Here is a 16,980-nt window from a genome sequence, read left to right on the forward strand (position 1 = left end):
TATATATATATATATATATATATACTGTATATATATTTGTGTGTATATATATATATATATATATATATATATATATATATATATATATATATATATATATATATAAATATATATATATATATATATATATATATATATATATATATACTGTATATATATATATATATATATATATATATATATATATATACATATATATTTGTATATATATGTATATATATATATATATATATATATATATATATATATATATATATATATATATATATATATATATATATATATATATATATATATATAAAGTATATACTATATATATATATATATATATATATATATATATATATATATATATATATATATATATATATGTATATATATATATATATATATATATAACCGATTTTGAAGCAAAGCGAAAAATCCATGTTTGGGTGAGGTAGCCATGTCGTCCTGATGGAAGTTCCTTCATTAGTAGCTTCCTAGGTTATATTTGACTATAGTGATATATCCCAGAGAATTTACCAAAGGTATCCAGAATTTTAATTCCTGGAGCGAATATCCCTTAAAGTTGGATATCGCGTAATCAGAGGACGTATTCTTGACACGTCTCATAGGTATCTTCACCCCTAATTGCGTTTCTGCTTCGAGGGGGCAAAAGTGGCAAGAATATAGGAGAGTCGTTAAAGAGACAACGCTCTCGACACTCCTACTGTACTGTAAATAGTGCGCCGATTCGCCACCGCGAGGCGCCACCAAGCCATTCTTTGTAGCTTTGTAGGTGTTCCAGATACAGTACCATAGGGAGGGATTCATTATCCTTTTGTCAAAAAGAGGGTGGGTCCATCAGGACAACATGGCTACCTCACCAAAAAATAGATTTTTCGCTTCGCTTCAAAATCTGTTTTTTGGGCTCAGGCCATGTCGTCCTGATGGAAGTTTACCAGAGCATTAATGTATCTGTGGATTTTCAATAGCGCCATTATCTCGAGATAAATATTTCCTATTTGGTCTTCTAGACCTAGAGACACTTGATGTTACCGTTATACATCAATTAACTGATCATAAACTATGTCAGCTCTTCCTGCCCCTTATAGGGTAGAGTCTGGGCAGACTCTAGGAAAAAACCCGAGGATTGTGAGTTCAAGGAACAATCTAGCGAACAGTTTGTATATTAGTGTCATCATATACATAAAGGATAGTTTGTACTTAGATGGTATATCTCTGTATAGGTTACTGATACCTCCCAAGTCTGGCTGAAAAAAGACAGACAGGTTTATATATGTGTAGGAAACCTTAGTTCAGTAAAATAAACAGTTTAGTACAATCAGTTCTTACCTGTTTGCTTGGGACAGTCTTAACCTTAGTTCCCCAATATTTTCTTAAATATTAAAAGAATCAAGGATGCTCTGACTTTATTCTCAATCTAGAATATTTGAGGCGAAAGAGATGCAAAGATTCCTTCTATTGTTTATTACAAAAATAGAAATCATGGTTGTATTCAATTACATCCTATGCAGAACAATTCTGCATAAAAGCATAAACAGTAATAACAGAATTAAAATAAGTTTCACCTGGAAAGGAAAAAATTAGCCACTCTAAGGGAAATATAAAATTTCACTATGTCTTCTGTTGTTACTAGGAACACTGTGCATATAAGTATGCCTGGCACTTGTATCAGTCTATTATGCTTAATGTCACCTGTGTAGAGAGAACAATCTATAGTGTTATCACTAAGCACAATACTCAACTTGATATGTCTTACGAGTCTATCATGTACACCCTTCACTAAAAGTCCCAATTAGTGCACTGTTCTTCGCAGTAATCAAATGGCAGGTTTTATAACACTGCCTGCCGCCACCACATGAAATTTTATTTCCTGTAATTGCTTCGCATAGTGTTTGAAGAAAACTCTGGATGACTTCCATCCAGTATAAGCACGAAGGCTTTCAAACGACATCGTCTGAAAGAAATTCAGAGACGAGGCAGCTTTTCTCGGATCATGACCTGCGGGTGTACTGTTTAGATCCGCTCTGCGTATAAAATAGGTGATTTTCGCCCTTAACTGTTTCAAGGATAATGTTAAACCGGACGTCTCTCCCCTGAAAAGCTGACTTCCCTTAAAGTCTGAAGTTCTACGAAGATAGACCTTTAGGCATTCCACTGGGCAGAGGGATGCTTCTTCCTTCAGAGGGCAGATTCTACAGGGACCCCATCTCTTAGTGGGCAGCTTGTTCTTGGCGAGAAACGTCGGGTCCGGAAAGAGGTTCAGTTCTCCGGCATCTGTGAACTGAATGTGGCCATCATCCCTCGAGAGGGCCACTATTTCGCTAACTCTGGCTCCTGAGGCTAGTGCAAATAGGAATATCACCTTTTGAGTCAAGTCTTTCAGCGAGCAATCCTCATTGTTCAGAGTTGATGCTAAGTGAAGAGCCTTATCCAAAGACCATGAAATGGGCTTTGGAGGAGCTGTGGGCCGAAGTTTAGTGCAGGCTCTTGGAATCTTGTTAAAGATTTCATTAGGAAAGTCTACCTGGAAGGCATATAGTATTGGTCTGGCTTGGGCAGATTTTACATGTAGTAATCGTGATGGCTGCTAAACCTTGTTCATGAAGATGGATGAAGAAGGACAAGCAGAAATCCGTAGAAATCTCCTTAGGTTTCTTCGCCTTAACAAAGGCCACCCATTTCTTCCAGGACGACTCAAATTGTCTTCTTGTTGACTTTGACTTGTATTCTTCTAAGAAGTTAATACTGTCCCTAGAAATCCCAAACCGTTTCTTGACAGCTAGGGCGAGAAAATCATAAGATGAATATTCTGGGTTTTCTCTGATGAAGCTGAGACAGTCAATTTCTGCACTTGCTGAATCAGAACTGGGTCCGGCAACGGGATCAGCTTCAGGCGTAGTTCTGTTATCAAAGGGAACCAAACACTGTTGGGCCACTTGTGGGCCACTATTGTTGCTATCCCTTGAAAGGATCTCAGTTTGTCGAGGACTTTCAGCAGAAGGCTGGTTGAAGGGAACAGATAGATCTTAGACCACCTGTTCCAATATATGGACATTGCGTCTGTCGCTTCCGCTAGAGGATCCTCGTACGGGGCTACATACCGGGGTAGCTTCTTATTGTCGCTCGTTGCAAAGAGATCTTTCTGCGGTCCTGGGACTTTGCGTAATATGAAGGAGAATGATTTTGCGTCTAGGGACCATTCTGAATCTATCGGGGTTGACCCTGGATAGAGCGTCCACTGTCACATTGCGGAACCCTTGAAGGTGGACTGCTGACAAGTGCCATCTCTTCTTCTTTGCTAGACGGAGGATGGCCAGTATCACTAAATTTATGTGAGGCGATCTCGAGCCTTGTTGATTTAGGCATCTCATTACAACTTCGCTGTCTAATACCAGACGGATGTGGATTGAGCAGCAAAGTTCCAGTTTCTTCAGAGAGAGAAGAACTGCCATGGCTTCCAGAAAATTGATGTGGAAGGTCTTGAAGAGGGGAGACCAGGTTCCCTGGACTTTACGATGATGAGAGTGACCTCCCCACCCCTCTTTTGAGGCGTCCGTGTGAACGGTGACTGCCGGTGGAGGTGGTTTCAGAGGTGCCTTGCTCATCATGTTCTTGGCTTCCGACCATCGTTTGAGTAGTGATCGTAAACGATTTGGAATCGGTCTTTGTAGATCTCTTCAAGCGTTTGATGCGTAATTTCTCCAAACTCCTGATGCATCTTTTAATTGTTCTTTCAATATTGGATCTGTCACTGAGGCAAACTGGAGGGACCCCAACACTCTCTCCTGTTGCCTTCTTGATATCCTGTCGGATTGAAGAAGTCTCTTGACAGATCATGCTATCTCTTTCCTCTTCTTTGATGGAATGGAAAGGCAGTGTGACTGTAAATCCCAGTGGACGCCCAGCCACTGGAACTTTTGAGCTGGAGATAGACGAGACTTTTCCAAGTTGATCTTGAATCCTAAGTGTTCCAGGAACTGGATCACTTGCTTGGAGGCTTGCCTGCACTCTTCCTCGGATGCTGCCCACGCCAGCCAGCCGTCCAGGTAGGCTACTACCTGGATCCCCTTTAGGCGTTGTTGATGAATGACTGCATTCGCAAGCTTGGTGAATACCCCTGGAGCTATGTTTAGACCGAAGGGCATGGCTCTGAAAACGTACATTCTTTTCTGTAGTTTGAACCCTAGGTAGGGGGAAACTTGACGGTTGATTGGAACATGCCAGTACGCATCCGTCATGTCTATGGAGACTGTGTATGCCCGTTTGGGCAAAAGGGTCCTTATGTGCTGAAGCGTCAGCATTCTGAGTTTGTGGTTCACTATGAACTTGTTGAGTGGTGATAAGTCCAGAATGACTCTGAGCTTTTCCGAATCCTTCTTCGGAACACAAAACAGCCTTCCTTGGAATCTGATGGACTTTGCTTTCCGTATAACTCTTTTGTTCAGGAGTTCCTGAACATATTCATCCAGAACGGGGGTTGAGTGCTGGAAGAATTGAGGAAAGTTTGGTGGAGTTGAGCTCCAACTCCACCCTAGTCCGTTCTTGATTAGGCTGTGGGCCAAGGGATCAAAGGTCCAATGATCCCGGAAGAGGAGAAGTCTCCCTCCTACCAGTAACTTCTCACTTGGAGTGCTGGTTGGAGGACTTGCCTCCTTGGCCACGTCCACCTTTGTTACCCCTACCTCTGAAGGGACGTCTAGAGGATCCTCGAAAGGAACCTTGAGACTTTGGCCTGAAAGTCATCGATTGGCTTTCAAAGACTAGGGTGAACACTGGCGATTGGGTCGCCAGCGTTTGGGGCACCAGTTGGAAGGTTGTGGTTGGTTGTGCCACCATCTGGGGCACCATGGCCACAGGAACCTGTCGCTGTTTTCTAGGCCGAGAGGGCACTCTTGGTCGTTTTGATTTATTCTTCAGCTGGGGACCCTCGTCAGCGGAAGATTTTATTTTTGAGGACAAGCCCCAATTGGAGAGGAGATTCCTGTTCTCCGTAGTGGCTTTGTCCACGACCTCTTTGACCACTTCGATTGGGAAGAGGTCTTTTCCCCAGATATTGGAGGCTATGAGCTTCCTCGGTTCGTGTCTCACCGCAGCCGAGGCAAACACGAACTCTCTACAAGTCCTTCGGGCTTTGATAAAGTTGTACAAGTCCTTGGTGACTGTCGCCAAATGAGATTTGGCGAGGACCATGTACATATCTGGGGTGTCCGGGATGCTTGCCATAGTCTCTAAGCCAGTCTGCAGAGACATGGAAGCAGTAAGACGTTCTTTAGTCTCTTGTTCCCTGTGCAGGAGAGACTCTGACAGCTTCGGGAGGTCTTCGCTGAACTGTCGTCCAGCAATATCTGCTTCCAGCTTCCCAACTGTGAAGGTGTTATGAACATCCTTCCAGTCTTTATCATCTGATGGAAAAGCCAGGGAAAAGGGTCTACACTCCTCCAGTGTAGGGCAAGGTTTCCCTGCTTCGACTGCCTTAAAACCTTTGTCCATAAGGCACGTTTGGGGTCAGCAATAAAGGACGGGTGCATTTTGCTGAGAGCCGGCACCTCGGAACTAGTAAAGGCCCTCTCTTTCAAGGTGGTTGTATATAAGGCCTGAGCCTTAGAGAGTTCGAGAACAATCGTCTCCTTCGGCTCTGTTTCCTCCTTGGATGCAGGTTCCGTCCTTAGACGGACATAGCAGTCCGGGTAAGCCCCTTTGCTGGGCCAAAACTCAATTTCCTCTACTGGAATAGTGCCCAGTTTCTCTGGGAGGAAGATCTTCCCCCCGACATTGGCATATGCTCTGCATATCTCCAAGGGTTAACGTCAGAGAAAACGGGGAGATCCTTGATGTTTAGCTTCTTCGGGGCTAAACGTGTTGCAACCAGCTGATGCATTTCCGTCCGAAGAGAAGCTTCTTTCTCGGACGATTTCTTCTGAATGTCCTGCACCATAGACAGCAGAGAATGCAACGTACTCGTGATGGAATCTAACTGGGGTACAGTAGATGAAGTCGAAGGCACCGGTTCAGTCTCTGTGGCTGATGATACCGAAATAAATTCGTTCTTATCGACTTCAACCTCAGGAGGTACGTCATCCTCCTGCTCCAGTTCTTCCAGTAGAAGATTGTTCTCAGTCTCCTCTGAGACAACCGACATGTTGTCATCTAAATGGATGCTCTGCAAGGTGTCCGAAACATCAGATTCCATCGGAATCTGTACTAGGGGAATCTCAGGTTGAGCCTGGAGAATGATTGCATCCGCAGATGCCCTAGGGAAAAGACAGTCCCTCGTCCTCTCAATAGGAAGGTATGGGCCAGAGGTGTTCTTCTGAAAACCCCTGACCCATTTTTGCAGCGTGTCCCTTGCTGCATTCCTTGACTCAGTAGACTTTTGATCATCAAAAGCCTCTTTTACCAGTTTGTCACAAATGGTACATACCTGTGGGTCCCAGTATTTGAGTGCCCCCTTGGTGACTGCGCAGCGTGCATGGGCTGTGCACACATCATGGGCGTAGAAGTTCTTGCTATGGACCCTGCAAAAGCTGTTCCCGCACTCGGGATGCTCCTCCTGTAAAGAAAGAAAGCATATAAGTATTTGGTATAATTCTCAAATTTCAGCATACTGTACATTTTTTTTTCTTTTTTTTTAAATTAGCTTAGATAGAGTAAGCTAGAAAATAGGAAAGACACCTACTTGTGTTTCCTGTCCAGCCCATTGCTATGACCTCCTCCAATATTGAACAATAAATTCTTAATGAATTTAGTATGGGAAGAAAATATCCTTTGATATAAAGTGTTTTCTTAACACAATATCCCAGGTTCAATATTGGGGGTAAACTAATTGTTGATAACCATTAAGTGGTAGAGAGGATCATTCTCTTATATGTGATGGTCTCACAATAGACTGCCCATGAAGCAGCTTGTAGGTTGGAAAAAACTTTTTGGGCTACAGCACTGACTGGCGGCGGTATGCCGCCAGACCTGCCGGACCTGCCGGCATATGTCGGGCCTGCCGGGATATGCCGGGCCTGCCGGCATATGCCGGGCCTGCCAACATATGCCGGCCTTCCCGACATATGCCGGCCTATTCTGAGCTATTGAAGGCAGTTACTGTCTTCAGATCTATACTTTAGGTGGCTGACTGCCAGCCACTGGTCATAGTATGTTTATTGTCGTTGGATTATCGCTCAGTGACACCCCCCGGCAAGTGGCGGCAGAGTAACTGCCGGCCAACAGACAACCAACATGGCCGCCGACAGCTATAAGCTGCCGGCGGCCGGCCCAGTAAAAGGAAAGGTAGAGAAAAAGAGAGAGGATGGAGGAAGGCAAAGGCTCAGCCTTTCCGGCCTACATCCCGAATGAGGGTTCAAGTGGAAGGGGGAATTATATTTGGACTTCCACCCAACAATATCCCATCCATATGGGCTATGGAAGGCAGTCCAAGGGAGGACTGAAGAACACTCTAATGAAAATGAGGGTACCTGCCGGCAGCCGGCCCAGCCGGCAGCAGACATTGAACCTCAGGCCAGTTCTATATATTACCCTTAGGGTCAAATATAGAATGACGGCCAGGGAGGGTGATGGTTCATTCAACACAAAAGAGACAGTGGGGAAGGGGGAAAAGTCCTATAAGTAAGGTAATACCCAAAGGCATTACCCAACTAAAAGGATTCTGATCTCATAAGGTAACCTCAAGTAGGGGAAATCATTTCCCCAGGTTGGGTTAGTCAAGTGAGAAAGCAGCCATAGGACACAATCTCGCAAGAGAACAGAATCTTGTACCAGGTATCTTAGACAATGAAGAAATCATTTCTTCGGTCTAAGATCACTAGCACAGGACTATCTGCTAGACCGAGGAAGGAGGAATTGTAAAACAAAAACCTCCACGTATGGTCTAGGGAGACCTAGCCTCCTGTATAGACAACTTAACCTGACTTGGGAAATCATTTCACAGAGACAGTAAGATGCTAACACAGACTTTACTCTGATGTCCCGTTCTAACTCAAAAACCGACTCAGTGGTTAAGAGAAAGAAACGAAACACCCCAGTAAACTTTGCCAGAACTCAGTTCACAGCAAAGCTAACTGAGGGTAGCCTAGGCTTATCAGAGGGAAGAGGAATTGCTCTTAAATCTCGCCAAGAGATTGGTATCAGCTTAGAAGGTATAGGAGGCATCAACCTCACCTTAGAAGACAATACAAGAGCAATTGGGGACATGTATGAAAGTATACTAAAGCCCCTAGGCTAGTAAGTCTGGGAGCATAGAGAATCGTTCACCGAAACTCTCTTGTATACTATCTTGGAAGAGGAAAATTTATGCAGTAATATCTTAATTGTATAAAATATTGCCTGAGCTTCAATAAAACTTTACCAGGAAGGTTATATCATGCATGAAGTGTGTAGGTGCCTAGGCTAGGAAGTCTAGCACTCGTGAGGCTCGAACATAAATAGCCAAATCCACGACAACAATGACATAATACAAAAATCCCTAGCTAAAATACTAAATAGCTAAAGTTATTAAAGCAAATAATGCCGGGAAAGTCGTTCTGGCTAACTAGATGTACAGGAAGAATGACCGTGTTCATGACACCATCCGGCTGGCAACAGCTCTTGTTACCTTAATTACGATCTCAATCGAAGAGTAAAACTGGCAAGGGCTTACATTTACACAATTCAAAGATATCACTTAACTTTCCAGAAGCTGATGAGGCTGGTGAAGACATCATAGCGACAAAAAACTCCAAAATAGCGAGAGATAACACGGGATAACACCGGTCAATGAAGCTACAAGAGAAAGAATGGCTTGGTGGCGCCTCGCAGTGGCGAATCGGCGCACTATTTACAGTACAGTAGGAGTGTCGAGAGCGTTGTCTCTTTAACGACTCTCCTATATTCTTGCCACTTTTTCCCCCTCGAAGCGGAAAGGCTATTAGGGGTGAAGATAGCTATGAGACGTGTCAAGAATACGTCCTCTGATTACGCGATAACCAACTTTAAGGGATATTCGCTCCAGGAGTTAGAATTCTGAATACCTTTGGTAAATTCTCTGGGATATACCACTGTAGTCAAATATAACCTAGGAAGCTACTAATGAAGGAACTTCCATCAGGACGACATGGCCTGAGCCCAAAAATATATGTATATATATACACAGACACACACACACACACACACACACACACACACATATATATATATATATATATATATATATATATATATATATATATATATATATATATATATATATATATATATATATAGCCTATATATATATATATAAAGCCAGAAATCACATATTAGTTTGAGTGCATAATTACTGGATTTATACCTTGTTTAAGTGATAGTAGTCCTCCAATAACCTTTGCTTCATCAGAGATCAACGTTTGAACTTTGGCAACATCTTTGGCAGCTACTATCAGGACCATACCAATGCCACAGTTGAAGGTTTTTGCCATTTCTGAACTACTTATGCCTGAAAAATTACCACATCTCATGAACAAAAAAAGATTTGAGTAATGAAGACATTCAATATTCAATATTGTATAACAGGATAAAGTATGTTCTGGAATAAGGCCTAGTCTCTATTCATTTCTAGGATTAAAATAAAACCTTGTAGACTAATTACACCACCAAAGACAGGTTAGCATCAGAAGATATAATATTAAATAAGAACAAAAAGAAGTCTTAAAAAGAAAAAAAAATCTTTCCCAGCAATTGCCAAGATCAATTGTCTGCTTAGATTACATTATCCGAAGTAGCAAAAATAATGCAGTAATCCATTACATTACCTAATGGGAAGATCGAGAGGGAGACAGAGAAATAGATGGCAAGATAAGATAAATAATAAGCAGGAGAGAAGAGGTTTGGTGGAAAACGATGCCTTTTACTAGGGGCATTGGAGAGGTTGCATCCGGCAACCGACCCCTTAATGTGGGGATAATGGTGGGAAAGAAGGAAATTATTTTACCTCTTTATAAATATTTATATCTGGTCTGGTACTCTTATGGATGGTGAAATATCATATGGCCAAAAATTATTACTCAAAAATTACTAACCTAAGCTGGCCTGTACTTTCCACTCAATATTTTTCAGAAATTTGCATATAAATAAATTACTTCTTAAACGGTAACATTGAAAAAAAATCATAATGATAAAAGTACTTCTATTAAGCTTAAGGGGACTGTCCCTATGTCTTGTATCTTTTATTCTAATTATTCAAAGCACACAATTTCCGTATATGTTTTAGATATATATATAATACCTTCATTTACAAAAATTTCCATTCATTTGAGCAAAAACCTTTAGATTTATGAGTAAAAACCATAATTAAAAAAAAAATTAGATAGTGATTTCACCACTAATATGACACCAATTGTATTGAAAATCATACCATAAAAGCTGCTTTATAAATCAAATAATTCTGTAACAGAATTTTGATTTTTCTTCTTTTTTAAATAATTTATTTTTTATTTTTTTTCTTGTCTAGACGCAAAAATTTGTTTAAAAAACGAAAGAGGAAAATAAAAATTCTGTCACAGAATTATGGAATTTCTCGCTAAACTTGAACAATGAATAACCGAGAAATCGCTACCAACATGCAAATAAGTAGGTTTTTGAGTTATGAGCTCCCATAGATTTGCTATGTAGATTTTTGCTTTTTTCTTAGAAAAATCAAAATAACATTATTATGATAACCTTACTTTGTATTTGTTCCCATACTAACAAACCTTCCGTTATTTATGTGGATATTCTTTCAGCGGCTGCTGAGGGTAGCCATTAGACTTTAATTGCGAGGTGGTAACCCTGTCTTATCGCTTAGCGGGTAGGCTGGGGGTGGCTGTGCGGGTACCCAGCCACCTCTATATATACTCTCACAGTGGTGAGAGATGTCACTTTTTCTTTTAGCTCAGTATAGTTCGGACGTATCCGTTCTCCTCCTGATTGTCATTGTACTTTTGATTTTTGCTTTCTCTTTCCAGGTGTGCGTGTTCTCCTCCTGCGATCCTTCACCATGGGAACGTGTCCAGGGTGAAAGGGTGCCGCATGCGGGACCTTCATGTCGTCGTTGGAGACCGACCCACACTCTCGGTTTCCTACGTGCCAAGAGCATCATTGCGAGCACGGTTCGTCCTTCGCAGAATGTAGGGAGTGGTCTGCCTCCCAATGAGAGAAGTTTGGGCGGCGTAGGAAGAAGAATGCTAAGCGCAATCGTTCTCCTTTAGGAGCGAGCAGTGCACGTTCTTCTTCTCGGACCCCCAAATCTCTCTCAAAAGCTCCTTCTCCCACGTGGTATCACAAGGGACGTGCAAGTAGGAACACAGATCGCTTATCTCCTTGGCAACCCCTGGGTACTTGGGTGGTTGTTGCTTCCCCTAGAGGAGCAACTTCTTCTCTAGCAACTGGCAAGCCTTTCTCCCTTTCAGATTTGTTTCAGGTGTGGTCGTCCTTAGGGATTTCGGGACTCCCTTCGAAGGAAGAGCTGCAGTGCTGCCTTCAGCGTAGTGCCACGAGGGAACCTTCTCTGGAGCTGTCGACATCTCACACTGGAGCCGTGCGAGGTCCAACTGTTGCCTTCCCCTGGCCCTTCAAGGCATGGACGAGGTGATCGTTTGCGTTCGGCTCTCTGACGACCCCTTCCTGACGGTGAACCCTCTCTCCATCCTGGGACCTCGTCGTCCCTTAACCCTCAACCCTCCGTTTCTTCCTACGGGAACCCTTAGGCTACAGGTGACGATCTTCCAGGGATCAGCCCAACTTCCACCAGCAGCGCTAAGGGACGAGCATCGCCATCACCTTGCCCTTTGGGAACTTCTTCCCCTGATTGTCGTTCGTGACGATCAGAAGATCATAATGATAGTAGGTCATCACGATCAGAGTGTTCTTTGCCTAGAACCAGGTTTCCCAACCCTGGGGTCGCGATCCCTTTTCCTGGGGTCGCCAAAATCTCAAAATATCAAAATTAAAATAAAAATTCAAAATATGGCAGAACTCGCAGTAGAGAAAAAATATATAAACGTATTTGTAGACTTTTATTTATCGACTTGTATATCTATTCATATATAAATATAAAAAAAACTAAATTTCAATGGTGGTATCCCTGAGTGCCGTAAGCATTTGATATGTGAATTGTGAACAGCATCACCGCCCACGTCCAACCAGGCAGGCAGGCACTCCAGCTGTACTGGCGTAGCGGGAAACACTATCTGCAATTTGGTCGTCTTATATCGGTAATTTGATGCATTTATATTTGTATAGTGATTTCGAATGTGCTGCATAGGTTGAACTCAGTCTTTGTTTATTTAAAATTCTTAATTACTCACGAAAAAGTGGTATGCCGACAATAGAAACTGAGTACTTTCCTTGCTGACGAAGTACTGCACCACAGTGTCAGTGGATGATAGCCTATCACAGTGTTCATAATTGAGGCTTCTAAAACCCCATGGTAAACCCCCCCCCCCATATTTAAAGAGAGAGATGGGCAAAGGAAGAGGATGAGATGCGGAGGGGCCAGGGAGGGAGGAGGGGACACTTTTTATGCCCTCTCCTACTTTTCCTCTTTCCCCTCGCCACCCTTTCCTTGGTTTTCTTCCCCCTTCCCCATCTTTCCACGCCCCTTCTCCTCCTGCTTCTGTTTTACTCCTCCCCTCCCCTCCTCTTCAATATTTCCTTATCACCTCCCTTTCCTCTCCTCTTTACTCCTCCCCTTCCTTTTTATTTACCTCTTGTGCGTTTCTGTTGTTTTTGTTGTTATTTCATTTATTGTGTCATTAGATGTGTGATTTTATTTGTATGTTCTTGTGAAGTTGGCGCGTCTGCGGCGCTGGTCACTTGGTCGAAAAGGTCGTTGGTTTGGCGGTTGTTTAGAGATCTGGAGGATTTTATGTCGTTTGTTTTTGAGGTTGTTGTTTTGGCGGTTGTTCAGAGATTTGGAGTATTGTATATGGTTGGTTATTGAGGTGGTTGTTTTGGCGAGATTTGGAGTGCTGTATATCATTGATTTTTTCGTTTTCTGCTTCGTCTTATTATACCTATTTTCCCTGTTACGCCTTCCTTGACCCCTCCCCTCCTCTCTACACCTTCTCCTTCTTGTTCCTTGCCCCTTCACTTTTCTTGCTACCTACCCTCTTTCTTTATTCCTCATTGTCATCTTTCCTTCTCTGCGTCCCCCCTCTTTCCTATTCTCTCAACCATCCTTCTCTTTCCTTGTCCCCCTCCTCTTCTCTTTCCTTGTCCCCCTCCTCTTCTCTTTCCTTGGCCCCTTCCCCTCTTCTCTCTTTGGCCCCTTCCCCTCCTCCTTCATGGTTGACTGTACCAAACATCTTTTGTCTGATTTTTAAACTGAACTGCCATCAAAACAAAAAACAGAACATGATTTGAGGATAGCACTTTCTAAGACTGAACCACGAATAGAGAAACTTAGCAGCATGATCCAGGCCCAAGGCTCCCATTAAAATTAGTTTACTATTCAACAGAAAACATTTATACTTTTAGTTTGTTTTTGTGGATTGTGACAAAATATTATACCAGAAGTGGGGTTTTTGATTGATATTAAGCCTTAAAATTTATAATGCTATAATAAAATTTAATGATGTTAATTTTGTCTTTTCCAACCTTATAATACCTCTCTTATTTAAGGATATTTACTGTTCCTTACTTTTACAACTAACAACTAGTAATATATAATAATACATATACAACTAAACTAGTGGGGTCACGGTCATGGCTTGAGGTGCATGATTGGGGTCACCTGAAAAAAAGGTTGGGAACCACTGGCCTAGAAGAAGCTCAAGACTCTAGAGCTTTGCGCTCACAAGACCTACACTCTCTTCGGAGGCATTCCTCTTCACGAGGACGAGTTTTGCGATCACGCTCTTCACAATCACGAGCAAGGTCTAGACCTAGGTCCAGATGCTTGTGTTATAGATTGTCACGATCTAGATCACGAAGACGGTGTTCGCACTCACAAGGGTATCGTTCACGAGAATAACGTTCTCGTTCGCGAGATAGACACTTGTGGTGTTCACGCCATTCTTGAACGAGAGCTAGACGCTCGTGTTTACGAACATCAAGATCACGAACGGCGCATTCGTGATCAAGGTGTAGACTTTCCTCGGTTAGAGGTAGAGATAGACATACACGCAGTCCATCAACGCGTAGCCCCTCAACCCAACTTTACAAACGGCCTCGTACTGAACCTGATCATGAGCTTGACCACTTCTCAGACAGGCGTCCAGCTAAACCCTCAGTGCCTTTCACAGCCTGGGGAGTTTTAGCTAAGCGTTCGATTTTGTGACGCTTGGAGATGTGTCCCGCTGTGGCGAGTTCTCCGCTGCTGACATCGTTGGACGTAAGTGCTTCTCTGGGGCAGCAGGAAGGCGCTAGACCTTCCTCTTGCTCTATGGCTCCTAGTGCTCCTGTTGTGAGGACTTTTGCTCGTGAAACGCGTACGTCGATGCATGAAGTTCTAGATACTGCGCGTGAATATCGCAATTTCACGAGCAAATCCGCAAATTTCGCAAGCAATTCACAAATAGATGTGTTGGAATTGCGAGCAAGTGCGGATCCAACACCTTCCTCTCACCCTTCTGCATCTTTCACCTCCAGCGTAAGACCGACTCCCTACCCCAAAGGGTTCAAGGAGCCTCCTAATAGATTCGCAAATGTACCTATTAGTTCAGACCTTTCTCCACGTCTAAAGGAACGTGTTCTTCTGCCTCAGAGGTTATCTACGTCTACTGGTAATCCTTCTGGGGGTTCACCCAAAAGAAACTCTTCTAGGGACCTCCAGGGTGCATCTAGGGATTCAAAGCTTCCTCCTTGAGGATCAACCTTCATGTCAAATATCCTGAGGGCTCTGAAGCTGGCACCTCCACTGCCACAACACCCGACTGTTCCAGATAGGGCTACCCCTAGAATCTCTCTGGAAACCTCGTTGGCCTCATCACTTGGGAGTCAAGACCCCAAAAGGAGATCGACGGCAGACAAATCTCGCACATCCCCTCCACCCTGATCGCGTGCTGAAGGCCAAACCCCTTCTATATGGCGAACTTGCCTTTCATGAAGGTAAATGAAGCCATTACTAAAAAACATAAGGGGCGGATGAGAGGCATAACTCCACCTCACGCCGACATCATCCACCCTAGGACGAGTAGGGATATAGGCTTGCCTAGGAAAATCCAGAGGAGGGGCCTCCAGGTCCTGCCAAGACTTTGTCAAAGTCCTTAAAGGCCTCGCAGGTTTCCCTTCCCAAGACCATCAAGGACCCTGAGGCGAAACTGAAGAACACTGGGGCAAGGGAAGTTAGGGAGGTTGAGGCACAGACGTGGTCCCCAGTGGCGGGTCCATCCCCAGTTTCAGTTAACAACCCTGACCTACCCAAAGCTATGGATGTGAGCCTGGAGGTGGACGACCCCTTAGACTTGGAGGATGAGAATCTTACAAAGGCGGCCAGTCCGAACTATAATTCCGAACAGGAGAGGAGGGAATTGCAACATAACTTTTGGCAGGTCCTCGCTTGTATGAGGGCCATTAACAGGCTTTCCACTCCTGGTTCCATCATCCAGGAAGGGAAGGATATGGTTCTCGATGAAATATTTAAGACACAGAAGCCTTCCAGGTCCAGTGCAGCTTTGCCCTGGTCCAAAGGTCTGACAGCTGCCAAGAGGAAAGCTATCTCTCTGATAGATGGAACTTCTAGTTCCTTGAGGGCAGATTGCTCCTTTCAGTCTCTGTCACTTCCTTTTGTGTTACAAAGGAAGTACTAAGAGATCAGAGGGGAACCCCATTCCACCATGACCCTTGACCCTTTGGTAGAGTCCCTAACAAAGGGAGTTCCCAAACAAACCCTCTCCTCTCTGAAGGCCTCACTGTCAGCAGTTGAGCTCCTAAACATAGAGAGAGGCGCGAAGTATGCCATCCTATGGTTGGGATCCCTAGGTTTCATGGTTCGCTCCCACGATCTGTCGAAGGAGTCGGCCATGAAGATGTTGGAGTCCATCCTGTTGTCAGGTACCTGGACTCTTGAGTTTCTGTCGCACCATGTTGTCAACCTGTGGGCGAACACCATACTCAAGAGGAGGGATACCGTCATAAGTAGGTTCCATAAGCAGGTGCTGAAAGTAAAGGTCTCTAGGTGTAGGATTTCCACTCTCGAGGGTTCTTCTCTCTTTGTTCCGGAGGAGATAGAGAGGGCTGCTGAGCGATGAAGGAAATCGTCCAACAATTCTCTCCTTCCTATGGCCATGACATCTCTGTACTATGGTAGACCTTCCCAGTCTTCTTGGCCTCAGCAAGCACCTTCCTCTAACTAGTCAACTTCTAGGTCCGAGGGACCTTCTTTGGTGTCTAAGCGGCCCTTTAAGTCCAATTGACAGAAAGGGTCCAAGTCCTTCAAAGGAAATAAGGGAGGAAAGGGAGGTGGCCAAGGTGGCCCCTCCCAGTAGGAAGGGCATTCCTTATCACCTACCCCTGTGGGAGGATACCTACAGCGCTGCTGCCAGAGGTGGCAGCTTCACGGGGCAGATTCCTGGACAGTCAATGGAATCGAAGTAGGGTGTCGCTTCCCATTCATTCAATCTCTCCCTCCTCTGACTCGGAATGCAGTGCATCTAGGCTTCTATGCGAAGGGATCCGCAGAGGAGCTGGCCCTCAGGGCCGAATTCCAGACCATGTTGCAGAAGGGTGCTCTCCAAGAGGTAGTAGACAGGTCTCCAGGCTTTTACAGTTGAATTTTTCTGGTGAAAAAGACAACTGGAGGCTGACGACCAGTCATCAATCTCTCCCCTCTGAACAAATTTATCCAACAGACTCAGTTCAGAATGGAGACAGCAGACACGGTCATCCAAGTGGTATGTCCAAGGGACTTTCTGTGCACGCTGGATCTGAAGGACCCATACTTCCAGATTCCAATACATTCGTCTTCAAGGAAGTATTTAAGATTCATTCATGAGGGAAAGACATACGAGTTCAAGGGTCTATGCTTCGGTC

The 16,980-nt window shown here is 43.8% G+C and overlaps 1 protein-coding gene across 2 annotated transcripts in view; it reads right to left on the reverse strand.

Moving 5' to 3' along the window:
• Positions 1 to 16,980, reverse strand: part of Gart (trifunctional purine biosynthetic protein adenosine-3 Gart) — a 154,220-nt gene that overhangs the window by 10,730 nt on the left and 126,510 nt on the right. For both annotated transcript variants that reach the window (XM_068393637.1, XM_068393636.1), the window contains exon 14: positions 9,323 to 9,466. In XM_068393637.1, coding sequence (XP_068249738.1) covers positions 9,323 to 9,466 — 144 coding nt within the window. The remainder of the gene's footprint in view (positions 1 to 9,322; positions 9,467 to 16,980) is intronic.

The sequence above is a fragment of the Palaemon carinicauda genome, chromosome 19, assembly GCF_036898095.1.
Source record: "Palaemon carinicauda isolate YSFRI2023 chromosome 19, ASM3689809v2, whole genome shotgun sequence".
NCBI lineage: Eukaryota > Metazoa > Arthropoda > Malacostraca > Decapoda > Palaemonidae > Palaemon > Palaemon carinicauda.